The 24,936-nt window shown below is 36.9% G+C and overlaps 1 protein-coding gene across 1 annotated transcript in view; it reads right to left on the bottom strand.

Annotated features, from left to right (window-relative positions):
- LOC126293396 (DNA topoisomerase 2-binding protein 1-like) overlaps positions 1-24,936 on the bottom strand; it is a 113,840-nt gene that overhangs the window by 9,379 nt on the left and 79,525 nt on the right. Inside the window, exons 7-9 of the mRNA XM_049986604.1 lie at positions 16,997-17,038; positions 16,683-16,898; positions 8,351-8,583 (exon numbers count right to left, since the gene is read on the bottom strand). Coding sequence (XP_049842561.1) covers positions 8,351-8,583; positions 16,683-16,898; positions 16,997-17,038 — 491 coding nt within the window. The remainder of the gene's footprint in view (positions 1-8,350; positions 8,584-16,682; positions 16,899-16,996; positions 17,039-24,936) is intronic.

Genomic DNA, 24,936 nt, shown 5'->3' with positions numbered 1-24,936 from the left:
ACCAATACTTAAATACTGCTCATCAGTCTGGGATCCATAACAGATGGGATTGATAGAGGAAATATAGAAGGTCCAAAGATGAGTATCACACTTTGTTAGAAGTTCATTTAGTGAGCAAAAAGTGTCATGGAGGCAATCACCCAACTCTGGCAGCAGATGTGCAAGAGAGGCATTCTGCATCAGGATGTGCTTTACTGCTAAACTCCTGAGAGTGTATGTTCCTGGAAGAGTCAACCAATATATTGATTCCTCCTACATATATCTCATGAAAAGAACATGAGGGTAAAGTCACAGAGCTTTGAGTCCATGTGGGCACTTACCAGCAATCATTCTTCTCGTGAATCATTTGCAACTTACACAGGGGAAGGGGAAAATGACAGCAGTATGCAACGTACCCTCCAGCACACTCCATAAGATGGCTTGTGGAGTTATAGGCATTGATGTAAACATAATAATACAGAAATGATTAGGTAGGAAAGTCCTGGTGGAATATAAGTATTTTAGAAGTATGGGACACCACCTGCTGGAAAATGGTAGCATTGAGTCGTCAACAGGACAGAGGAAGGGGAAACTGTTGGGTGGAGAGTATGGGGCAGTTGGTTAATGGAGGCCAGGAGGGTTACAGGAGCGAATGATGTGTTGTGAGGATAACTTCCGTTTGTGTTGTTCTGAGTGGAGGGAAGGCTCCAGATGGGTCAGGCAGTGAAGCAACTACTTCAGGTTTTTGGTAGGTGGTCTCCTTTACTTGAAAAATATTTACTGCAGAAATGTGTGTTTTGAGGTATAACACCTAATATTCAAGGACACAATATTTACAAGATTTGGGATAATGTCCACACATGCAACATTACGACTCTTGTAGCACTTCTGATCCAAAATTTCAACAAAATACTTCTAAAAGCTTCACCAAATTGCTCCAACTGAGAGATGCTATGGTCTTTTCAGCTTCAGTAATAACATCCTTAAATTCACATTTTTCCTGCTGTTATGTTATAATTAAACTACACAAACTTAACAATCAAAGCACAGATTGAAGTTAAGGAAGACAAAATCGAAACTTCATCATGATCGTCCACACTACTGGATAATAAAGTCAACCTCTAGACTTCCCAACACATTGCATATTTGTAACCTTCAACTACATGTACCCACGCTGCTTTTGCAAATTTTGTAATGACTTCTACTGACCCCTCTCGCTGACGTTTCTTCTCTCTTAGCATCCAGCATCCTATGTCCATCTACCACTTGCCTACATGTCTTGTCACCTCTATTTCATTTTTATTGCATTTTTAATTGAATCTTTCAATTCAATCTGATCCATCATCCATTTACATGTTTACCTGTTTCTCCTTTTACATATAAAACATGCACTACAAAGGAATTACCCAAATGTCCCAAATGGGACATAAATTGGTAGAAGTGTTGTACATGTACATGTCTTTGCTGGTCATCAAGGCTCAGTAGAAAGTGGAAGTCATAACTGAAGACAATTCTACTCCAGTAAATGAGGTTCCAGTCTGAAAACACGTTTGGAGATGCCCCGGACAGCAGTGCAATAACAACCTGATTGTCAACCGATATATGGCCTGACCAGCAGTGATGGTCTGGGGTGCCATTTATTTCATAGCAGGGCCAACTTGGCTGTCATCTGCAGCACGTTTACTGCACAGCAATATGTCAATGATATTCTATCCCCTGTTTTGTTGCCATCCTGGGATTACATATGAGCAGATAATGCCCACCACAAATACGGAAATTTTCTACTGCTTCTGTTCATGCCTGACAACCCTACCTTGACCAGCAGGGTCACTGGATCTACATCTATACTATCTCCTTTGTAGGTTGATTGCAATTCCCCAGTATTCCATCAATAAACTGAAGCCTACCGCCTGCTTTACCTATGACTGAGCCTATGTGATTATTCCATTTCATATCCCTACAAAGCATTACACCCAGGTATTCGTATATGTTGCCCGATTCCAACAGTGACTCACTGATATTATAGTCATAGGATACTATGTTTTTTCATTTTGTAAAGTGCAGAATTTTACATTTCTGGACATTTAAAGCCATCTTTGTACCACTTTGAAATTGTTTCAAGATAGGACTGAATATTTATGCAGCTTTTTTGGATACTATCTCATTATAGATAAATGCATCATCTGCAAAAAGCCCGATGTTAATATTAATATTGTTTGCAAGGTCATTAATATACAACATGAACAGCAAGGGTCCCAACACATTTCCCTGGGGCACATGTGACATTACTTCTACATCTGATGATGACTCTCCATCCACGATAACATGCTTCATCCTTCCTACAAAAAAGTTCTCAATCCGGTCACAAATTTCACTTAATATCCCACATGAGTATACTATTGACAATAAGCATAGGTGTGGTACTGAGTCAAATGCTTTTCACAAATCAAGGAATACTGCATCTACTGCATATCTCCCCAAATGAGAATGTTTGGAGTATTATGGGCAGGGCCCTCTAACCATCCCCAGACTTTGACATTCTTACATGTCAACTGGACAGACTTTGGTATTATATCCCTCAGGAGGACATCCAACAACTCTGTCAATGCCAAGCCAAATAGCAGACTGGATAAGGGCCAGATACAGACCAGTGCATCATTGACTTACTCAATTTGTGAAGCTCTTTTTCTTGAATAAATCATTGAATTTTTCTGAAATTGTATCATTTGCTTGTCTGTATGTGTACGTCACATCTACAAATTTTCATCTCATTTTGATAATTCCTTCATAGTGCATTTTTTAAAAATTTCTCCCAATATACATCTCATTGTGTCTTCTACATCTACATCCTTACTCTGCAAATCACTGTGAATGGCCCAGCAGAGGGTATATACCTCTGTACCACAATTTTGGATTTTTTCCTGTCTGATTTGTGTGAGGAAGAATGAGAGCTAAAACGCCCAGTGCATGTAATATTTCATGTAATCTTGTCTTTGTGGTCTCTATGGGAGAGGGATGTACGTGGCAGTTGTATATTCTTAGACTGTTTGCTAGCAATCATCAGTTTTTGAATAGTTTCCACATTAAAAATTCACAGCTCACTGCCAAAATCTAAAACTGCACAGACTGACTGAAAATGTTAGTATACAGACACATGTTTACCCACAGCACTCTAAGCGAATTCAGCTTGTTTCTTTTGCTGTGCATTCAGATGTCTTCAATTACTCTGTACACAAAAATTAATGTACTGTTTCTGTAATTTCATTGTTACTGTGTCCTTTTTTTGCTATGTTGGTTATACATTCTTTTATTCTTATTGTAACTGATTTTCAAGCCGACTTTCAAGTCAAGTTATTCCATTGGTTGTTGAAGTTTATTTGTACAACAGGCAAACTAGGTCGCATCATCAGTCCCCCCCCCCCCCCCCCCCAAAAAAAAAAAAAAAAAAAAAAAAAAAAAAAAAAAAAAAAAAAAAAAAACCAACTTTGTTCTGATTACATTCTGCTTACACATATTCTTTCCTCATTTTCTCAGTGCAAAAATTTGAAGACTTCCTTTAAAGTTGCTGAGAATTTTTTTTTCTGATACAGAATCTCACTGCCCTACTTCCCCTTCGATTCCAAATTTTTCACTATACTAATTGAGTTTAAACAAAGCGGTAGTAATGAGGCATACAGCAATCTGTGTACTTACCTATGTTGAATCAGTACTTTGTTTCTCAAAGGCTGTTAGTATGGATCTCATTGAAGCAGAACCTAAAGTTTTTTTCAGAATCTTTTACTTCCAGACAAAGTGGTAATTGATGTTAATTACATCATTATACAAGTTTGTTTACAACTTGCAAATGATTCACTGTGCTATACACACTTCTAAAACCAGATTGTTCCTTTACTGGATTAAAATCTAACTGTTTTCTATGCAGTTGTCGGTAATTTTAGTAAATATTATGTATATTATTGAAAGAACTCTGATATGTCTGTAGCATTTTTTGTCTTGTCTATCCTTTTTACAGAAAAGTAAGATAGTTAAAGCATTATTTGAGTTTTATAGAATTTTCTTGCTTCACAAACACCAACAATCAATTTTCAAGTTCCCTTCTGTATTCTTCTTCTTCTTCTAGCTATAACCATTTCAATTGGAACATTATCATCTCACAGCCCTCTTCTTTGTTCATAACACTATGCCGTTCTACATCTCATTTGGCATTACCTGCAGAAAGTTTTTATTTTCCATTACAGTATTAACATTCAGTGTTTCCAGTACATCTCCTGAACTATACAAACATTTAAAGACCCTTTCAAATGCTTGGGAGAATTACCTCTCTGTAGTTAGCCAATTTGCCACCTCAACTGTTGAAATATGAAGTCTACCCATCATATGTTTCTGCTTTGTTAATTCAGCATATTCTATCATGTTCCTCTTACATGGTCACAACAGTAAAGATTAGGTATATTGTGCATGATAAATTTATTAAAAGTGCATAACACAGTATTAATTCTGTAAAAATTAGCACTTCCTGTTTACTGTAATGTATTCACCTATTTTGACAATCTCCTGACAAATGAGCAGGGTAGTTAGTATTATATTCAAATGTTTTATGTTTTTTATGTTGCACTTTCTGCATGTTCCACACCAACAAGGATCGTTTCAGTTTTTGGGTATACGGAATGCAAACTGAATCTATTCTAATTTAATTTAATCTAATCTATACCTTGAAACTCCTGCCTTTTCCTGATTAGCTTCCTGATTTGATCTGAGATTTTCTTGTCTTTTAAATCCTTTGCCCTTGCGAAGTCTTTTACTGGTTGGATAAATACCTTTGTTAAAAATTCCCCTTTTGTTTGTATCCACATAATTTTCATTCCACAAGATGCTTAACCTTCTGCTTAATTTAATCACAAATCTCCTTATTCTTTGATGAATTCTAAAAATCTACTTTTGCAACTTCCTACCTGATCAGTCTATTTTACTCTGCATCTTAAGAGTGTATGATCAGTTGCCAGTCAAATGTGGTTCAGAACTGGCACATAGCACTGTGCACTTGAGCAATAAAAGCCACACCTGGAGAATCTTGGACTCTGAGCTTTGAAAGTCCTACAACTAGGGACATCTGTTGGTACTAGCTCCATGACGGAAATAACCACTGTAATTAATTCTGGCAGTCCCAATTACAATGCAGTCTAATGGTCCATGTTTTATTTAATTCAATAAACATTTAATCCATAACTAATTTTCTTGTTTCATCCTAATGATCCCATCATGTTTTCCATTCTTTAAGAGCTGATAACTTTTTTAAAAGTATTACTTTCATGTGTGAAAACTTGCAGTGTGAGTTACATAATAGTTCAAGTAACAGTAGATACTGTACCAAATTTGGTTGCCTACAGGAAATTTTTGGCCCATTTGACCACTAGGACCATATGCTAACCACATTCTGCACAACATGTTTCTTATTATTTAGAGAGCAACACCCACTGAAAATGCCACAAGTTGAGACCAACAACAAGAAGATAAAACTGTTCACTCCTTGCCTGCTATCATGTATATGTGCTTCCTGCTATCTTGGGGCTACAATTTATTATTGTTGTAATTTCCATTTTCTCTCTGGCGAACAATTATTTCTCTGTTTCTGTTTTACTTACCGAAGCCATATAGGTTAGTTCTATGAGCACAATGCTTGATCCAGTCACAATGGGTCAGTTACAACATTAATTTTATTATGACCTTCCTGAATTAAAACACAAGATGTATTTTCAGTTGTGAATATGAATAACAATCAGCTGTATAAGGGAATGACAACAATGAAAATTTGTGCTAGACCGGGACTCAAATGCAAATTTCCCACTTTATGAATGCATTCCCCTTAACCACTTTAGCTATTCATGTACGACTTATGGCCTGAGCCAAACATATATATGTCGTAGTTCTTACATCACAACCTGTAACTCATACACACATATGTAATTCCTGTGTGTGTGTGTGTGGGGGGGGGGGGGGGGGGGGAGTTTTAATTGAAAGTCGATGCCTGGTATTGGTAATAAATATGAGGCCTGTTCAGGAAATTCTGGAACATTCATAATTTTTCAGCAATGTTGTGTTGCAGCAAAATGTGGTTAGCATACATGCACATGCATGTGTTTAATGTGTATGCACCAGAAGTTTCATTGTAGTACCAGTATGTCATTTAGTTATTGTTCAGTACTGTGTTGAGTAGAACATTGTGTCACACAGTTTGTGTATTTCCAGATGACAGAGTTAGAGGAGCAACACATCTGCATTAAATTTTGAGTGAAACTCAAGAAAACCTTTTCAGAGATACACCAAATGATGAAGGAAGCCTACAGTGATTAGTGTACTTGGTGTTATGAATGGTTCACATACTTTAAAAGTAGCCAGATGGAAGTTAAAGGCCTTCTTCATTGGGAATCTGGGCATACAAATGTGCACATTTTAGTATGGTTCATGAAATTCCAATGCTGTTAGAGAATCCTCTGATGTCTTTTTTCTTTTTATAACTTTATGTAAGATCTTTTAATGTTCTAGTCGTATGAACAGATGGGCTTCCTGCGTCATCATAGATGTGGAATTTCGGTGGCACCTGTTATCGGGCACTCTCTGCCAACTACTGAAACTAACCTATTTCTAACAGGTTGCAGGAAAACTAAAACAATGAAAAATTCCTGGGTTTTTCCCAGTTTTCCCCTTTGTTGTTGTTGTTGTCTTCAGTCCTGAACTGGTTTGATGCAGCTCTCCATGCTACTCTATCCTGTGCAAGCTTCTTCATTTCCCAGTACTTACTGCAACCTATATCCTTCTGAATCTGCTTAGTGTATTCATCTCTTGGTCTCCCTCTACGATTTTTACCCTCTACGCTGCCCTCCAATGCTAAATTTGTGATCCCTTGATGCCTCAGAACATGTCCTACCAACCGGTCCCTTCTTCTTGTCAAGATGTGCCACAAACTCCTCAGTTTTCCCCTGAATGAAAAAAAAATCTCTGGTTTAGCCCAGATCTCCTGGTGGTCCCAGGTCATATACACCCTGTGAATGCATTCACAAATGGTTGTCAGGCTCATTAGTGGCATTACATTGCGACAAATGTGTATATGAGGGAGTATACACAGAAAAGGAAGGGGCTATTTTTTTAAAAGCTATATCTTTTCCTACTGTTTACAAAACAAACTTATCTCCTTCAAAATACTCTCAATTACATCTAATACATTTGTCCCATCAGTGCTTCTAGTGCTTGAAACATTTTTTTGTAGTCATCTTTAGAAATAGCTGACAGCTCGTCCCTCCCTTTCTATGTGTGGAAATAAGAAAAAGTCTCATGGAACCAGGTCCAAGGTGCATGGGTCAGTGGAACCATGCCATTTTTAGCCAAAAACTGTCTTAACAGACATGGCTGTGTGTGCAGATGCGTTTTCATGGCAGAAGAACCAGTCCCCCGAATGCCACAAATTGGATCTTTTTTGATGAACACTGCTGCACAATCTTCTGAAAACTTCCAGATAAAAGGTTTGAATGATAGTTTGATTTTTTTCACAAGCTCCACCCACAGCAATGTTATTCCTCTCTCTCTCTCTCTCTCTCTCTCTCTCTCTCCTTTTTTTTTTTTCCAAAAAGCACCTGTGTTCCTCTAGAGTCTAGCTGCATGGGATTTTCTCCAGCGCACGGGGAGTGAGTGCCACATGATACCGAGATACCGAGTCATGGAACTGCCAGCCGTGTGCACATGCATAGTGTGCGATACAGATCAGGGGTGGGCCCACTAAGAGTGTTTGTGTGGCCCACTAAAAGTCATAAAAATCTGCCTTGAACTGAGATTTCCTTCCCGTGCATGGCTGACCTTCACTAGGACAGCCACATCAGTACACATGTGCAGAGTAGATACTACCTGTGCAAATCATGTTTACGCTCAGTGCCGTGGCTGATGGGGTCGAAGGTAAAAACATTTCCCATTTATGCTCGCTCCCACCAGCCACTGAGCCGAGTGTCAACACGATGTGCACGCACAGTATGATGCACAGCACTTTTCCAGTTAATCTGGTTTATTTCCATGTTGCCTGTGCAACAGTAAATATATAGATACCCAACTTTATTGAAACCACAAACATCCGAAAAAACCTAAAATCAGTGATGAATATAGTGTGTTCAATGAAGAATTGACCTTTTCTAAAACAGAAATGTAACTAATGAATGCAAACATATTAAATAGTGTGGCCCTCTGCTAACCTCCGCTTCAACGAAGTGGCTCCCAAGTTGCAATTGTCCAGGCAAATGCTACTCACACGGATGCAGTGCTCTAGTGTGTAGCCCGAGAGCACCATTTTGGAAGATTCGTACATCAGAAGTGGAAACAAAGAACTTGCCTGATGTGCAGCACCTCTCCACCTCCTGCTTTGATAACCTGAGCAAGAAGAACCGCCTTCTTCTGTTTTGTGCATACGATGGCCTTCATGCCAGTGAAAGGTCCGCTGTTACCGCCACACAGTTTACGTCGCCACCTGTAACCTGCCTTTGCCAGTGCCATTTGCATACTTCTGGGTTGCAGCTTGCCCCACAGTTTTTCTGCTTTTGGGTTTCCAAACTCATATTCCTCTTCCTGTAAAACAGTGACATAGTTTTTAATCAGCAGACATTCCAGTAACATTATTTGAACATTGTAGAAAATACAACACGTTTCAACAGTTAAAGCGAAAATTATTTTTCTTTTACACTTAAGCTAAATAAATAAATATACTGACACAATTTATTGTTGCTAGTGATAATATGAGGACCACCAATCGACTGTAAAATAGAAGCCACAGTGAGTGGAAATCAAAAATGTTTTATTTGCAACATTTAGCTACACCTTCCATTTACTTCTTACCATAGTCATCACCCTGACTTTTTTTTAGCCATATGTCATAGTCTGGTGCCAACTTTTCAATATCCCGTTGTATAAATATGTAACATCAGCCATTTTTTGGAAACTTTATTCAGGCTACTAGTTTCAGTGTGTCAGTTGTTTCTTCCTCAGGCCCTTATATAGGTACAAAAAGTACTTAACACAGTAAAGTATAAAAAAAAGTTCAGTAATACAATAAAACTGTTACATCAAATAGATACAAGTATGTAATTGTGAACAGTATTTACTCAAATCTAAGCTGCACTTCTTTCCCGGTTTTTGTAATCCAAAAACCCGCCTGCGGCTTAGAATCGAGTGCAAAGCAAGCAGAAATTCTGAAAAAAGATGGTGGGTGCCGCCACAACTTACTTCTGCCGTCGATTATATGTCGCGCTACACAGGCATGCTTTGTAGGCACAAAGATAAATACTGGCGCCAAAACCTCTGTGTCAGTAAATAAATTTAAAAAAAAAGTGGAAGATGAGCTATTTTCTGCGCCCCGAGTTTTGACCACTGCATTTTCATATATTATCCAACGAAGTAAATACAAATTCCGTATTGTTCATCTTCGAATGTAGCAGCATTTCAATGTACTACGAAAATCCGACTGGCAAGACTGTTTGGGATGTTTGTCAATATGGCCAACTCTACATTCTGAATTTTTTCCTATCTGTAAGAAGAGATGGTTGCTAATAGGAACTTTTATAAATTGTGAATCACATGCGGTATTCTCGTCACCATAAGAGGAATACGCATATAAACATTTTGCAATGTATTGTGTCATGTTTGCTGCTATCTCATTTAAATCCTGTCTGCCTAATAAACTACGAAACTAGAGTGAGACAACAGCAAACGCAGAATAATATACATATCATGTCATGTTTATATTCGTATTATTCTTATGCTTAATAGTGATGCAGTCAGAAATGAAGCATGGCAATTGACTAGATTTTTGAATGTTAGATGACTAATTTTTGTGCAGAATGTAATGTACTAAAGAGGCGCCTGCACAGATTTTCAAACGGAGAAAAATTTTTCTAAACTCTCGTTCAGAACATCTTCTATCATACGCAGTCTATTATTTGGTTCTTGTTGATCATTATCAAAGAAAGCAGCAGTGTAAGACAACAACAAATAGCAGTTTCTTGCCATTGTTTCGCTAATGAGACGATTCCTCTCTCTTTTTTTGTTTTTTAATTGTAGCGCACACAAAAGCAAGCCATGCCGCAAGCGGCCACAGGCCTGACGCATAACAATGGCTACCTGATAAAGCGTAACTGCTAAGATTACGACTCTAACCAAACTACTGTAGCTGTATCATCATTCATTCGACTTAAATTGTGTCTCATATTACAATGGGCAAATTTTGTTTCGATTTGGAGATGCGGCCTATAATTTTTCTCTCCCCTTGAATTTTGAGTCTCAGATTTCAGGTGTGGCTTAGATTCGGGAAATTTTTTTTTTTCCTTAATTTCAAGTCTCATTTTTCAGGTGCAGCTTAGATTCGAGTGCAGCTTAGATTTGAGTAAATACGGTAACACAGTAAAGTATAAAAAAAGTTCAGTAATACAATAAAACTATTACATCAAATAGATACAAGTACGTAATTATGAACAAAAAATAATATGAACAACAGCAGTTCATAGACATATGTGCAAGTACACCAGTTTGTTAAGACAACTATGAAACAAAATGGTGTTATTGTAGTGGGATGTAGCAAATTAATGACACTATGTGTCCCATAGTTGTCTTAATAGACCTGTTAGACTCATACCTTGTGAACATGAGCTACTAATGTTCATATTATTTTTAGTTCATGATTATTCACTTGTATCTATTTGATATACCAACTTTATTGTATTCCAGAACTTATTTTATACTTTATTGCTTTGAGCATTTTTTATAATTAAACAGCAGCCTGAAGAAGATGCTATGGAAGCTGTAAAACTAGTAACTTTGTTTTCAGAAACAATGGATGATAGTATATATTTCTACTTCTCATCATAGTTTGACAGGCCACTGTTCCTCATGCCATATTTTTATGAGGGATTTACGACTTCAGTACCCTTGCCATAGAAGGCAGCCACATGTGATTTCTGCAACATCTCCATGCTGGTCTGTAGCTTGTTGTCTGTGCCAAAGTGTTGTCTTCATACCCAGCAGTTCAGGCAAGCAAAGAGATGAAATTCAGAGGAAACAAAGTCTTGGCTGTATGGTGTGTTATCCAACACTTTCCATTGGAAATGCTGCAGGAATATCTTCATTGCCCCTGCAGTGTGTGGCCGAACATTGTCATGAAGTACAGAAAGCATGAAATTTATGTTGTGTGGGTTGCATGAAATCAGGTGAAAACCCCTCACCTGGCACTCCATACCTGATGGGAGACACTATTGTTCTAGGCATCTTTATTGTTCAATGAGCAGTCGTAAATGAAAAGTGTGACATGCTGTGATAGATGGGTATACTAGAGACACTGCATGATAGCACATTTGTGCAAAGATTCACTGGATTTCAATTGTGGTTTTAATTTCACAATCAATCAGAGGCACTTAAAAAAAAATAATAATAAAAATAAAAACTCATATTACTTTTACTAAATACACATCATACACATACCATTTCTAAGTCATGGCCAGAGCAAATGCAATGAGAAACTGTATTTGTTTTTGACTTTGTGAATCTAAGCACTCCAAACCAATCTCTCAGATTATGTAGCCACATGTTTATCTTCTTACTACTGATCTTTTCCCTACAATTTTTCCTTCCAGTATGTCTTAGAGCACTGTATGTTTCTCCTGTCTTGATTTGGCAAAAATACTCTAGTCTTCTGGTTTTGACTGTATTCTTCAAGTTCCTTATCCTTATCAGTCCACCTTAGAACATATTCATTGGTTACTCTTTGTGTCCAGGATGTCTTAACACTCATTGATACAGCCACATTTGGAGTGTCTCAAACTTCTTCACTGTTGTCTTTTTAATTATCTGTGCCTCCATGTCACACAATAGTACTCGTGTTATGTAACATTTATTGTTCTTTAAGAGTCTTAGTTACAAGTTAAAATTATAGTTGGAAAAAAATGATCTCAATTTTAAGAAAAGTAAGTGCTAGCTTGATAAGTTCTGCTATTGCTTTCCTGGGTCTGATCGAGTTTATCTTTCATCAAAGTTCTGTGACACAAGGGTTTGGTGAAAAGTAACACCTCCAGATTTTATATGTGAAAACTGAAAATGAATTCCTCAAAGCAGTTCTTTTCTGGGAGCTGCATCTGGGTAGGGGGGAGTGGTGGTGGTGGTGGTGATGAGGCAGGGGGGGGGGGGGGGAGGGGGTATGAAGGAGCAGAAAAGGAGAGGAGCAGAGAGCTGGAAAGAATGGTGGATGAGTTGGTAGACAGTGGTGCACAATGGAGGTGAGGGATCATGAACTGGAAGGTGGTGATAAGAGAGTGGGTGGAAACTGTGGAGGGTATGGGGACAGTGAGTTATTACAGGTTAAGGCTAGGGTAATTTTTGTGAGTGGAGAATGTGTTGTATGGATAACTGGATCCTCCTCTCCACTACAAGCTTTCCTCAACAGTGTAGGTGGCAGTCATCTCTACAATCCTAATTAAAGTTAATTACATCAATGTAAAGGGCACAACCAAGATGATACTCTGAACAATAAATTGAAGAGAAATCAAGACTAAATAAGAATTTGAAATTTTTATGTATGTGTAACATGCAAATAGACTGCTGTATTGAAAACAAGATGAAAATTAGAAAAAAAATCTTTTAGAGCATACATTCTAGTGAATTGGGATTCTCCATGAGATTCCCAGTTAGTTCCGCGATGAGTATTGTAATGGAACTGGTCAGTGCACCTTATTTTGTCACATATTGTAGAATATGATACAAATGATTAACTGATAATGGGATCCAATAGTGTACAAGTTGTTATGTTGGATTTAGTGTAATTTTGGCAACATAATTAAAATTGTCTTATATATTTATAAACAGAAAACATGAATTTAACATAGAACTTATAATGCATCAGCAAATATAATCATTTTTATATTTTTGGTCAAACAGTGGGAACTGCAGGTAGAAATGTCAACAATGCAGGAAAAATCAGATTGCTACTTACTGTAAAGAAGACATGTTAAGTTGCAGACAAGCACAATTAAAAGACTCTTACATGAAGCATTTGGCCACAGCCTTCATCAGTAAAAGAGAGACACACATCATTCATACACACAAGCAAGCGCACCTCATGCACTCATGACTGCCAACTCCAGCCAAGATCCTGGCCTGAGATGTTGGAGTTCATGGACAGGGGTGCATGAGGTGTGCTTGCATGTGTGTGTGAAGATGTGTGTCTCTCTTTCACTGATGAAGGCTGTAGCCGGAAGCTTCATGTAAGTGTCTTTTAATTGTGCAACTTAACATGTCTTCTTTACAATACGCAGTAATTTGTCTTTTCCTGTTTTGTTTATATTTTTTATATATTTCAAAATCATAATTGCATTTGAAGGTACTGACATTTAAAATTACTATGACTGTGTTTAATGTTACCATGACTCTTTTGAAAAATAAGTCATAAGACTTTTCTACATGAATAATTAATCATATGTAAGTTTCTATGCATGTAAAAAATTGATATGCAACTGCAGCATCTTTCAATGGAAATGTGAGTTGTCATATTGCAGGTCACTCTGCTATGAGATGCTGTGTTGTAAAGTTGTTATCGTATGCTGCTAAAAACTGGTCAGTTTCTATCCATTGAAACATGACGATTTGTGCCGGCTGGAAGAAGTGTAATTTCTAATGCTTACTAAAAATTGATGTGACAACAAATTTGCCTGCAATATCTACATTATTTTATTGTACATATTTCAAAATTGAAACCAGACTTCCTCTTACCAGAAGACCATACCACTACAAGGCAAGGAAATCAATAATTTATATATTTGCAAATTGGCACTGAAAGTTAAGTACAAACCATTAACTTTATTTTTCTACCTGCACTTATTCATTCTCATATACATTTCTTATGTACACATAAGCTAAGTAAAAAACTTCAAAATGTTGCAAAGCATTAATAATTTGAATATTGTAGAGGAAGGTTAGAATATGCAGGGTGATAGTTACAAATTTTAATTTTTACCTGATAGCTACTCATGTTCAAATCACTTCACATACAGACTCAATTTCTGCTTCACTTGATTTAAGATATTTGTTTACCATTACAAATACCGGGTGTCCATAATTAAAGTTCCAGTTTCAAAATACTGTAGAAAGAGAACCACTGCTCAGAATGACTTCAAATTTTAACAGCATACTGTTGACGCAGGGGAAACGTTATGGGTAAAAAAATGGAAATTTGACCAATGAATGGCACTGTAAGTGTCAGAATTTGCACGCCAACAGATGTGTGATACATGGCTTTTCTCCAATTTGTGTCTGAGACTCCTGACATTACTGTCTCCATAACAGATCCCACACTGCTGGTAAAGATCTTTTACAAGAATAAGGACTGTTCTGCTAAGGCTCTGGAGAAAATGACTACAAAATTAGAAAAGACAGATTCTTTTGAAGTGCAACATGGCAGATGACAGAAAGCAGTCAATCCAATGTCTTTCAAAGATGTGGCTGCAGCACTGCAGGGGAGGTCAAGTGGTGGTGTGGAAACATGCAGTTCATGGGGAATTGCCTGAACATTGGACAAGCTTGTGTGGTGCATAAAATCCTATGAAACACAATGCATTGGTATCCACATAAAATCACCCATGTTCATGAGTTGCTTCCCGCTGACCTGCCAGCAACAGAAACATCCGCTCTGGAATGTCTTGCTTGCATGGAATTGGACAATGAATTGCAGTGGAACATTCTGTGGACAGACAAAGCTCATTTCCATTTCCAAGGACATGTCACTATGCGCAATAGCAGAATATGTGCAACGGAAAATCCACACGCATATCAGCCAGTATCACTTCATTCTGCAAAGGTCGATGGCATCATTTATCATAGGGCTGTATTTTTATTTTTTCAAGGAGATGAGTCCTGTGGGTCCTATTACCCGTACAGTCAGTGGTAAATTCTGTCTGAGCCTTTTGTGCACCAACTTCATTCCAACCCTCCAACAGTGTGGATGTGTGGGTATGATCTTTTTTATGCAAGATGCCACTGCTCAGCACATTGCACAGCCAGTGAAGTGGCTGTTGCAGAGGCATTTTGGAAACATTAGAATTATCAGCCATCATTTCTCTACAGCTTTGTCCCCCAGATCACATGATATTAATCTGTGTGACTCCTGGCTGCAGGGTTATCTGAAAGATGTTTTGTGCAGTGCTCCAATCACAAATGTAGCTGAATTGAAGGCATGCATTGAACAACACACTCTGAATGTGACCCACCGGAGACAATTCAATCTATTGTGAAGCATGCTGTTTCTCAATTTCAACTAGTGGCTCAAAATGGAGGATAGCATGTTGAACATGTCTTGTGCCAGTCTCGTGACAATTAGAAACCAATGTTATTTTGAATTTTTTGTGGTTTTTGCTCCAGGAGGATTAAAAACCGATATTCCCATCCGATGTGGTATTACCTTGCCATGGTGGATGGGCTTACCTAACTAACAACACCATAACTGTTGACTAACAAACTTGTGTAGTCATGCACATTGAACAGTATGGATAGAGAAAGGCAACTCAAACCATAGCCATCATATTGTGATACATTTGTCATCTGTAGCCGACCTTATTTATGTTAAGAGACTTACAGTGTCATCCATTGCCAAAATTTTTGTTAAAACTTTTTTTTGTTCCATGACATTTCCACCTGCATTAATAACATGCTGTTCGAATTTGATGTAATTCTAAACAGTGGTTCTCTTTCTACAGAGTTTTGAAAAATGAACTGTAATTATAGACACCCGATCATCATCTCTTATCTCATGGAGACTGTTTTAGTGATTTGTACCAAATATCTGAGTACTGTCAATTACTGGCAAAGAGAGCTTTGTGATTTCTGTAAGTTTTCAACTTGGGCCTTTTCTATGAATGCATCTACTGTTGTCCACTAATATTGGAATATTCTCACCTATTGGAAGTATTTCTTGTAGTTTAATATGAGCATTTTTCAACACTCTGGAGGAATGTTCATGTTGCCTGGACTGAGAGAAAAAAATTCTGTACGTACAAACTAAAAGAGTAAGTTATTTTGGTAGTACTTTGAGAAATGCTGTAGTTTTCATTCGAATGGTGCAAGTCTAGGAGGCCAAAACCTTTATTGTCAAATAATTGCCTAGGTCTCACCATTTCTAATGGGCAGTCTTTTTTATTTATTTTCTTGTAAAAGTCTAGTTTGTAGCCTGATGTTCTCTGTAGTGGCCAGACACTATTCTCCATGTATGTGTGTGTGTATTTACAGTGTCTTTCAAAGCAATGTTAAACCTGTTGAACCCAGCTTACAATTCAGGTACTTGATTTCAGTCTAACTTAAAAAAGTTACCTGAAAAATTCAACCTAATTGCATTCACACAACACACTGATTTCATGACAGGAAAGTCACAAAGCTCTAGGTATGTTATCGATGGGCAGTTATCTAAATGGTCTTCACAATAATTATTAAGGGAAAAAATGCTGCTTCTCATTCTCAATATCTAGTAAAAATTTGTTGCTTTGACTCCACTACAAATAAACTGACACATGTATTATTATTATTTACTTAATTATGCTGATTAGTAGATTACGAGAAAGACACACAATAATGGATCAATATAAATTCTCTTCCAACTGCTATTATTTCAAACAAGTGGCTGAAAATGATGATTCTTTTACCTCAACAAAAGTACCTGCTCGGCAACTTGCATCTATGAAGCTCTTGTGTAATATCCATTTCCCAGATGCAATACAAAGCAATAGGTTACAACATGCTGTCTTTTTATACCATCCTGGCCTGGAACAAATGAGATGCGTTGTTGTGGGATCAAAGACAGATTTATACGACACAATGCCACCCAGGTCCATGATCATTTTGACATATGCACGCTTGTCCTGAAATAAATTTGATTCAATAGGTCACAGCTGTGTTTCCTTGCATGTGTTGGAGAAGAATTAAAAGCACACTTTACATATATAAGTCTGCTACTTACTTTCATGGATGATATCAGTATTTTGGGCGGTTGTTTCACTCCCTGTAAAGTAAAAAAAAAGTGTACTACATTCACAATAATGAGAATTTATCTGTACTTAATAACCAACTCAAACTGCATCATCAAATAAACAGAACATGTAACATAGTGTTTCAGCAATTAAAGGATTATGGCCCTTGTTAGATTTTTCTGGAGCAGCAGTATCTTTAAATATCCTACAGTGAGTAACTAGATAAACTTGGCTAAATGAAGCAAACCAGAAAATTCTGCAGTTAATACATCATTTGGTAAAGCTATCCAGTCATTATATGGTCTAAAAACAATTCTTAATTAATTGCAGTGATGCATACTAAAAGGTATGGACCAATGTATCTCTCCAGATTTGTCAACATTGATGAGCTGGTTGCCTCCAACATGAAAAATGCTAAGTTAGAATATTTATCCCCAACATATTTTTTCCAATAGAAAATTGTATGTCATTATTAAAATACAAATGAGGAGCACCTTTTCAAAACGCATAATGTCACAGAAAATAAAATTTTCAGGAGAAGCAAAAAAATGTATGCTGCAAAAAGTACTCTATTAATTTTTTCGTATTTTACACAAAACACTCAGGTGGGACTACTGATAAAAATATGTTTATTACAAAGCAAATTTTTAGTTTATTTTACTTTAAATATACAAGGACACCTGTGAGGGGCTAAATGTGGTTTGTTATGTTCTACTGGACAATATGGCTTTTGCTGTTACCTATTTCGACATACTGTATTTTGTCTGTTTTCAATAACATAAAACTGGTAAATTACATTTTCTGTTTTGAAAATTCACTTCTTAATATTCAAGAATGCACATAAAAACCACAAGTAGAAACGAAAAATAAATGTGCTTCATTTCCAAAGATAGTGTTAACATTACTTCTTCAAAACAGGCTCCTCTTCTACAAAATCCAAACAGTATCTTGGTCAATAAGTTTGTTACATGCAAGATTATGGGTGAAAAACTTAAATACTTTACTTGCTCTCCAACTTTTCCCAACTCTGAGGCATAGCAGTTTTTTTTTTTTTTTTTTTACATCATCTTTCTTTTCTTGTTTAAACTGCTCAAAGATGACATTTTGGATTTATCTGCTACTTTGCTGCAGCTCTACCCATGATTGCCTATTAGCAAAAAGCACTTTGCAGGACCCTCATAAAAGTAGTTGAGGTGAGTATTGATTTTCACCTTATTTACCCTTTTGCCTACCATGTATTTATTCAAATGAACTGTTTTCACATCACTGATCCCATTTACAGATTTCAAATTTTTACTCACTTCCTTGTAATCAAATATTTCCCAGTCTTTCCTCAAAATCCTCGTTTCACCCACTTCTGCATACATTTCCTGGTACATATCTGGGTTCAATATTTCTGAAATTTTGTAATGTTTCTCTTCTACTCAGCCAAAATAACAGACACCAGGTAAAAATGATTGTCCTCAAAGTGGAGAACCATATGAGTGTCATCCTTTGAAAATTCTTTTCTCTTTTAACCAAAAAGGCAAAAATGAATGAAAAATATGCATCAACACACTATTACACACTCCATCTTAACAGTAAAAAGTTTTTACATTTGTCTTCTGTAATGCTGACAATGAATAGCAGTTGGTCGTTTTTGGTATGTTAAAAGCTTTCACTTTAGTCCACCAGTCTTACATTATAGCTAACATAGCTTAATGAAACAAAATAAAATAAACTGATGGGCTATATGCAGTCTGATACATTCATATTAGGGGACAAAATCTATTTGTTGCATCTACTAGTTTTCAGCTCTTTTTGATGGTATTAAAATGTGTTTTGACAATATCTGATTGCAGGCACATGTGAAGCAGGACAGAAAATACACCATTTCATATCAAACTCAATTTTGTCTGCCAGTGGACATAATGCTCCTTGTATGTTATGATACATTAATCTTCAGCTAACCCACCAGACACTGAATAATCACACATCATCAAGATCAATTTAATTTATCCAGTGTGGAACATTAGCACATTATAATGCAAATAGAGGTTGAAAATCTGATAAGTGACAAAGGAGCAACAACAGAAAGCTGCCTATGTACTTGGAAGAAGGAACGGCATGAGAATCCAAAAAAAGTACAAAAAAAGTCCATATACCTAAAGAGTCACTCTTGTATACTTAGTACTCATTTGTGATCACAAATTGTGAAAACTGTTGGAGTAAATATGTACAACATATTGAGAAAGTTCTGTATACACACAAAAATATCCTCTTATCCACACAAACTGTTACACGAGCCTTTTACTTTGAGTAATGAATAAAAGCAGGCTGCCAAAAACAAGCCTATTAACTTGAATTTGAAAATCTGGGGTTTATTTCACACTGAACTTTGGCAGGAAGCCTATTAAAAATGGTATATTCAGAATAGTGTAAATAATTAAAGTTCTAATTTTTAGTAAGTGAATGCTGCAGTTACTTTCAACACGAGTCTATACCACATGGAGGAAAATATGTACAGACATGGTGGACTCTTTATCAACAGCCTGCAGAAAGTTTTTAAACAGCTATCACAGGCTGTTTTTGATGCCATTTTCTAAGCTAGGACTGTTTTTTGTGAATACCACTGAGTGTGCTACAATAGGAGATAATGAAATTGCCTTTTGTGAGTCTTAGTAAATAAGACAGTGATAAGTAGCTATCAAAGTGGAAAGAGAGCACATTTCAAAATTACAGAAAAGGTTATCAGGAGAAGTAAGAATCGAATTATTCTATCATAACATAGAATCAACTAGTTTGTTTGGTAATGGAACAGAAACTAAAAAAATTAGAAAGCCTTAGTTCTGAAGTCTGGCAGAAAGTGCTCCTGTGAGCCATAAATACAATATCACATTCTGTGTCTGAGGTCTCAGTATCAGTATCTAGTTTACAGAGAGAAATGTCCGATATGCACAGCAAAATTGCCACTGTGAAATGAAAGGCAACCAAACAATGACATTTGAGAAACTTTTGAAATAGAAATTGCATTTCATTTTTTACAAAAATACTGTTGTGACATTCAAGTTTTAAATATAATTTGTCTTAGTCAGAACAACGAAACCACGAGATTTAACATAAACAACAGGTGCTACTGTCTGTCCCTACTGTATAGGTAATCCAGCGTAAGTTGAGTGTCAAGCTACACCCTAACAAGGCTGTGGGGAAGGGAAAGAGGAAAAGATCTTAGAGAACATGAGGGGAAGGAGCTTAGGTATCAGCTTGAAAGACTGCCAACTTTTAGGCATGCACGTGTCACACATGCAGTCGATCAGCAGCTACGTTTTTTATTATGACATAGAAAAAATGCCTATTTCATGAAAGCCCATTATTCAGACATTTATGTTCAAACACTCCTTGCATTATTTATTTCTCATTGGCACACATAGCACAAGACAATGCCATGCTGCTAGACTGCTGAGGTTGCACGCAGTTGTAAACAGAAGGCGATATGTATTGAGCATAGCTTCAGAATGAAGCTCAGCTCATCTTTGCTATGCTATACATCTCTCGGACAGTGACAAGTAGTAAACAGTTGTAAACAGAAGTCAGTCAACACCAATCACAATCTCAGAATGAAGTTCAACTTGTCTTGGTTACACTATAGAGACACACATACATACGTACCGGGTGATCAAAAAGTCAGTATAAATTTGAAAACTTAATAAACCACGGAATAATGTAGATAGAGAGGTAAAAATTGACACACATGCTTGGAATGACATGGGGTTTTATTAGGTTGGTGCTCCACCCCATATTGCTAGACGCGTGAAAGATCTCTTGCACGCGTCGTTTGGTGATGATCGTGTACTCAGCTGCCACTTTCGTCATGCTTGGCCTCCCAGGTCCCCAGACCTCAGTCAGTGCGATTATTGGCTTTGGGGTTACCTGAAGTCGCAAGTGTATCATGATTGACCAACATCTCTAGGGATGCTGAAAAACAACATCTGACGCCAATACCTCACCATAACTCCGGACATGCTTTACAGTGCTGTTCACAACATTATTCCTCGACTACAGCTATTGTTGAGGAATGATGGTGGACATATTGAGCATTTCCTGTAAAGAACATCATCTTTGCTTTGTCTTACTTTGTTATGCTAATTATTGCTATTCTGATCAGATGAAGTGCCATCTGTCGGACATTTTTTGAACTTTTGTAATTTTTTTTTTTCCCTAATAAGAACGCATGTCATTCCAAGCATGTGTGTCAATTTGTACCTCTCTATCTATATTATTCTGTGATTTATTCTGTTTTCAAATTCATACTGACTTTTTGATCACCCGGTACGTGCGCAATTGTAGTAACATTGTGATTTATCACATGTGCACTATTTTAAATCTCCAGCTCCAACTTGTTCCAGCAGTTTAAAAGAAATCCCTAGGAGTTGCCAGAACACTGTTCTGATGTATTCCAACCAAAATTAAATTGGGAGCGACACAAGTCCAGGCCTCAAATTCAGGAAGGTCTATCTGGACAATGGTGCTCTAATCTTCGTCAGTGATGGAATGGGAACAGTGGATTGGATTAATGAGATGGCAGCAAAGGCATTTCTGTATGAGGAAGCAACACTGCTGATGAAGGCAGCATCAAGGCAGCACCTAAACTCCTCAAGATCACAAAAGATATCAACTTGACTACCAGAACTTCTTAAGGATGCTCCACCGAAGACCCTGTCCATGAAAGTGTGGGCACATAACTGTAAGATCTTGACAGAGGCTTGGAGGGTAATCAAACACAAGGTTGTACATGATGATCAAACCTACCCTGAGTCACATCCTGGGAAGACAGTAGGTGGACGAGGCCATGATCCAGTATCCCAATTTATATAAAAAAGGAGTATCAAGCCTTGGAAGAACTGGACGAAAATTGATTTATGCTAGAAATCTAAAAAACTTCAGAACATGCATTTAAGTCAAAAATGGAAAATCATTCCTGCAAGTGGTAGACTTTTGCTAAAGGGATTTAGTGACTGTCAGGACAAAAAACTATAAGGAAGGAAGCACAAAGGCTTACCTTCCTTGCGGGGACAGTACTCCCCTTTCCTGGAAAGTGAGGAGTCTGAGAGATAGCTGCACATAGCTGAATGAACAGCTGTTTGTTGGTTGTGATGCTAATACCCATTACCTGGTGTGGGGAAGCACTGACACCAACAGTGGGGGTGAGTACATACTCGAATATCTTCTAGAGAGCAATTTGGAGATATTGAATAGGATTGGGGAACCTAACTTCAGGAACAGAAGAAGGGAAGAAGTAACTGAAATAACTTTTGCCAGCAATGCCAATGTGCAGTTATGTCAAACAATGGCACGTGGTGTTGCTGCATCCTTATCTGACCATATGTATATTAAGTTTGAAGCTGAAATCACTGTTAAAAATACCAATGAGCTGTAGGATTCCTACGAAAACAGATGAACTTTTATAAGAAAGACTTAAACACACACCCATCTGAATACATAACTTCACCAGAATATCTTGAGGAAATGGCAGACAAAGTGACACCTCACTCTTAGAAAACTGTTGAATCCCCATGAAGAGCACAAATAGAAATTAATCTTGATGGAACAACAATGTGGTATTGCAAAAAAAGCATGTAAGAAGACTGTGCAAAGTAGCAAGAAGGAAAAAAACATTGGGAAAAATGTCAGGAGGCATTTGCCAAATACAGCACTGTAATTAAGCAAGCAAAACTATCATGCTGGAAGTTATTCTGTGATGCAGTGAAAGATGAAGCTACTTGCACAACATCTTGCACATTATCTCTCACTCATCACATGCTATCTATTTAATGATTAAATGTTGCGTTAAAATTTACTGCCGTCGAAAGTTTTATTTATCACTCTAGACTAGAATTTCATGAATAATTGTGCCATCTAAGTAAATAATGAGTTATTGTTGCAATTCCACTGTAAAACTAATACCAACCTACGTACATATATAAAAGGCAATGTTCTGACAGACTGACTGACTCACAATCATCCAGCCCAAATTGCTAAGGAAAGAAAGTTGAAATCTGAAGATACTGTTGCCGTTATATTGTAGGCATTGTTTAAGAAGGGCTTTTATGAAATTCCATCCATAAGGGGGTGAAATAGGAAATGGAAGGTCTTTTTAAAAAATATTTCACTATTAAGACAATTTTGAAGTTAGAACAACGAAAATTGATATTTCATTTCTTGATCAGAAACAAAAAACATGTGTTTTAGCATTTCAGGAACTTCATCCTCAAATGGGTAAGTTTATTTCAAAAATAAATCATTATTAATGAACGACTAACACATTATTAAAGCTATAGCTATGTGAGCTGGCATTTGACTTTTTAGTTAGAAATAGAAAAATACATGTTACAGAGTTTTTGGAAATTCAGCCCCTTAGGGTGTGAGATAGGTCATGAAGGACTTTTTAGATGTCTTTTATTATGAAAGAAGAATTTTTTTTGGTCAGAAGTACATTTTGAAAAGGCCACGCTTTTATGGCCTTAATTAGCCATTTAACAGTCACCATGATGAGTTAGCTTTGTCAGAACTGCATAGAGAAAAAAAAGTTAAGAAGAAGAAGAAGAAGAAGAAGAAGAAGAAGAAAGAAAGAAAGATCTCCAATACATAACTTTTTCAGTATGCCTAATATATGTTGTCTATAAGATTGTTGTATTTACTATGCACACTAATCATTACTAATGACCAAATAGATAACAATGTTTAAATGTGAGTCCATGTATAAGAATATCTGTCGGAGATGACAGAATTCTGTGCTGAGTGTAAGACTGGCACTTTTAACTGTAGAAGCTATCTGAGGCTTAATTTATGTAGACTAGGTATACTGTTTGTCCAATATGTAGATTTACACATGAACAATGGGTGTAACAACGTTGAAAAAAAAATCTTTGCAGATCACATAGTCTCCACAGGTGAAGCACAGCACATTAGGCTAGTAACATGTACTCTGATACAAGCAACAGAACAGCGGGAAACAGTGTTTACAGCTGTATAAAGATGACACTTGTGTCTAAGACCAACGACGATGTTCAAATAATTAGTCATACATCCTACTCTCTGTTAGTCTCCTGGCGTGCACAGTGTGAATACCTGACACCTGAAGTAACTCTGAGGTTTGTTTGTAACAATATGGCATTGCAGAAATGTTTATTACATGTAAATAATACACAATATTGTAAAATGGAAAGGAAAACTACATGAAAAAGAAGGGACAGAGGTGAAGGTAGTGCTGAAAGTGAAAGGAAGAAAGTAGGCAGCAAAGGAAAGGAATATACTCAAAAGGACAATATTTTGCTTCCAGCTCTAGAGGCTCCCAAGTGCCAGACAGACCTTAATGTCATTTTAACATTTATTATGAGGCTTGGTATCAATGTAAGTAATGCTGAAGTATTTTCATGCATTTAATTTATTATTGAAATAAATTTTGTACTGACAAAAATGTTGTTCTGACTATGAAGTTATAATTAAATACTTGCATAGAATCATTTGCTTACCTAATAGAAAAGCATTGTTTTATGAAAATAGAAAACAAGTTTTTGGTGAAAGAACACTCTTTTATGTCTTGCAGTTGTGATTTTGGTCACTCTGAGAAATTAAAGAGGCTAACACTTTGTTATGTTCCAAAAGACTTAGTTAGCCTCATCACTGAATTTCACACCATTCACAGGTACTATTCCACAAGAAAGAGATTTTTATGACATTAAATCAGCTGCTGATAAAATTTGGATTTCACCAATATCAAAAGTACAGTGGATCAGACTGACTGTTCAACAGGTAGGGGTACTGTAAATTTGGTCAACTCTGACTGTGACTGAAGAGGTCAAAGAAGATTACATCTTGGAAAGGAACATGAAGCATTCTGATATTCAACAACTGGTGCAGCTGGAAACACTACACTATGAAACTAGGCTGT

Source organism: Schistocerca gregaria, chromosome 10, assembly GCF_023897955.1.
Source record: "Schistocerca gregaria isolate iqSchGreg1 chromosome 10, iqSchGreg1.2, whole genome shotgun sequence".
Taxonomy (NCBI): domain Eukaryota; kingdom Metazoa; phylum Arthropoda; class Insecta; order Orthoptera; family Acrididae; genus Schistocerca; species Schistocerca gregaria.
This window is presented reverse-complemented; position numbering and strand designations above follow the sequence as displayed.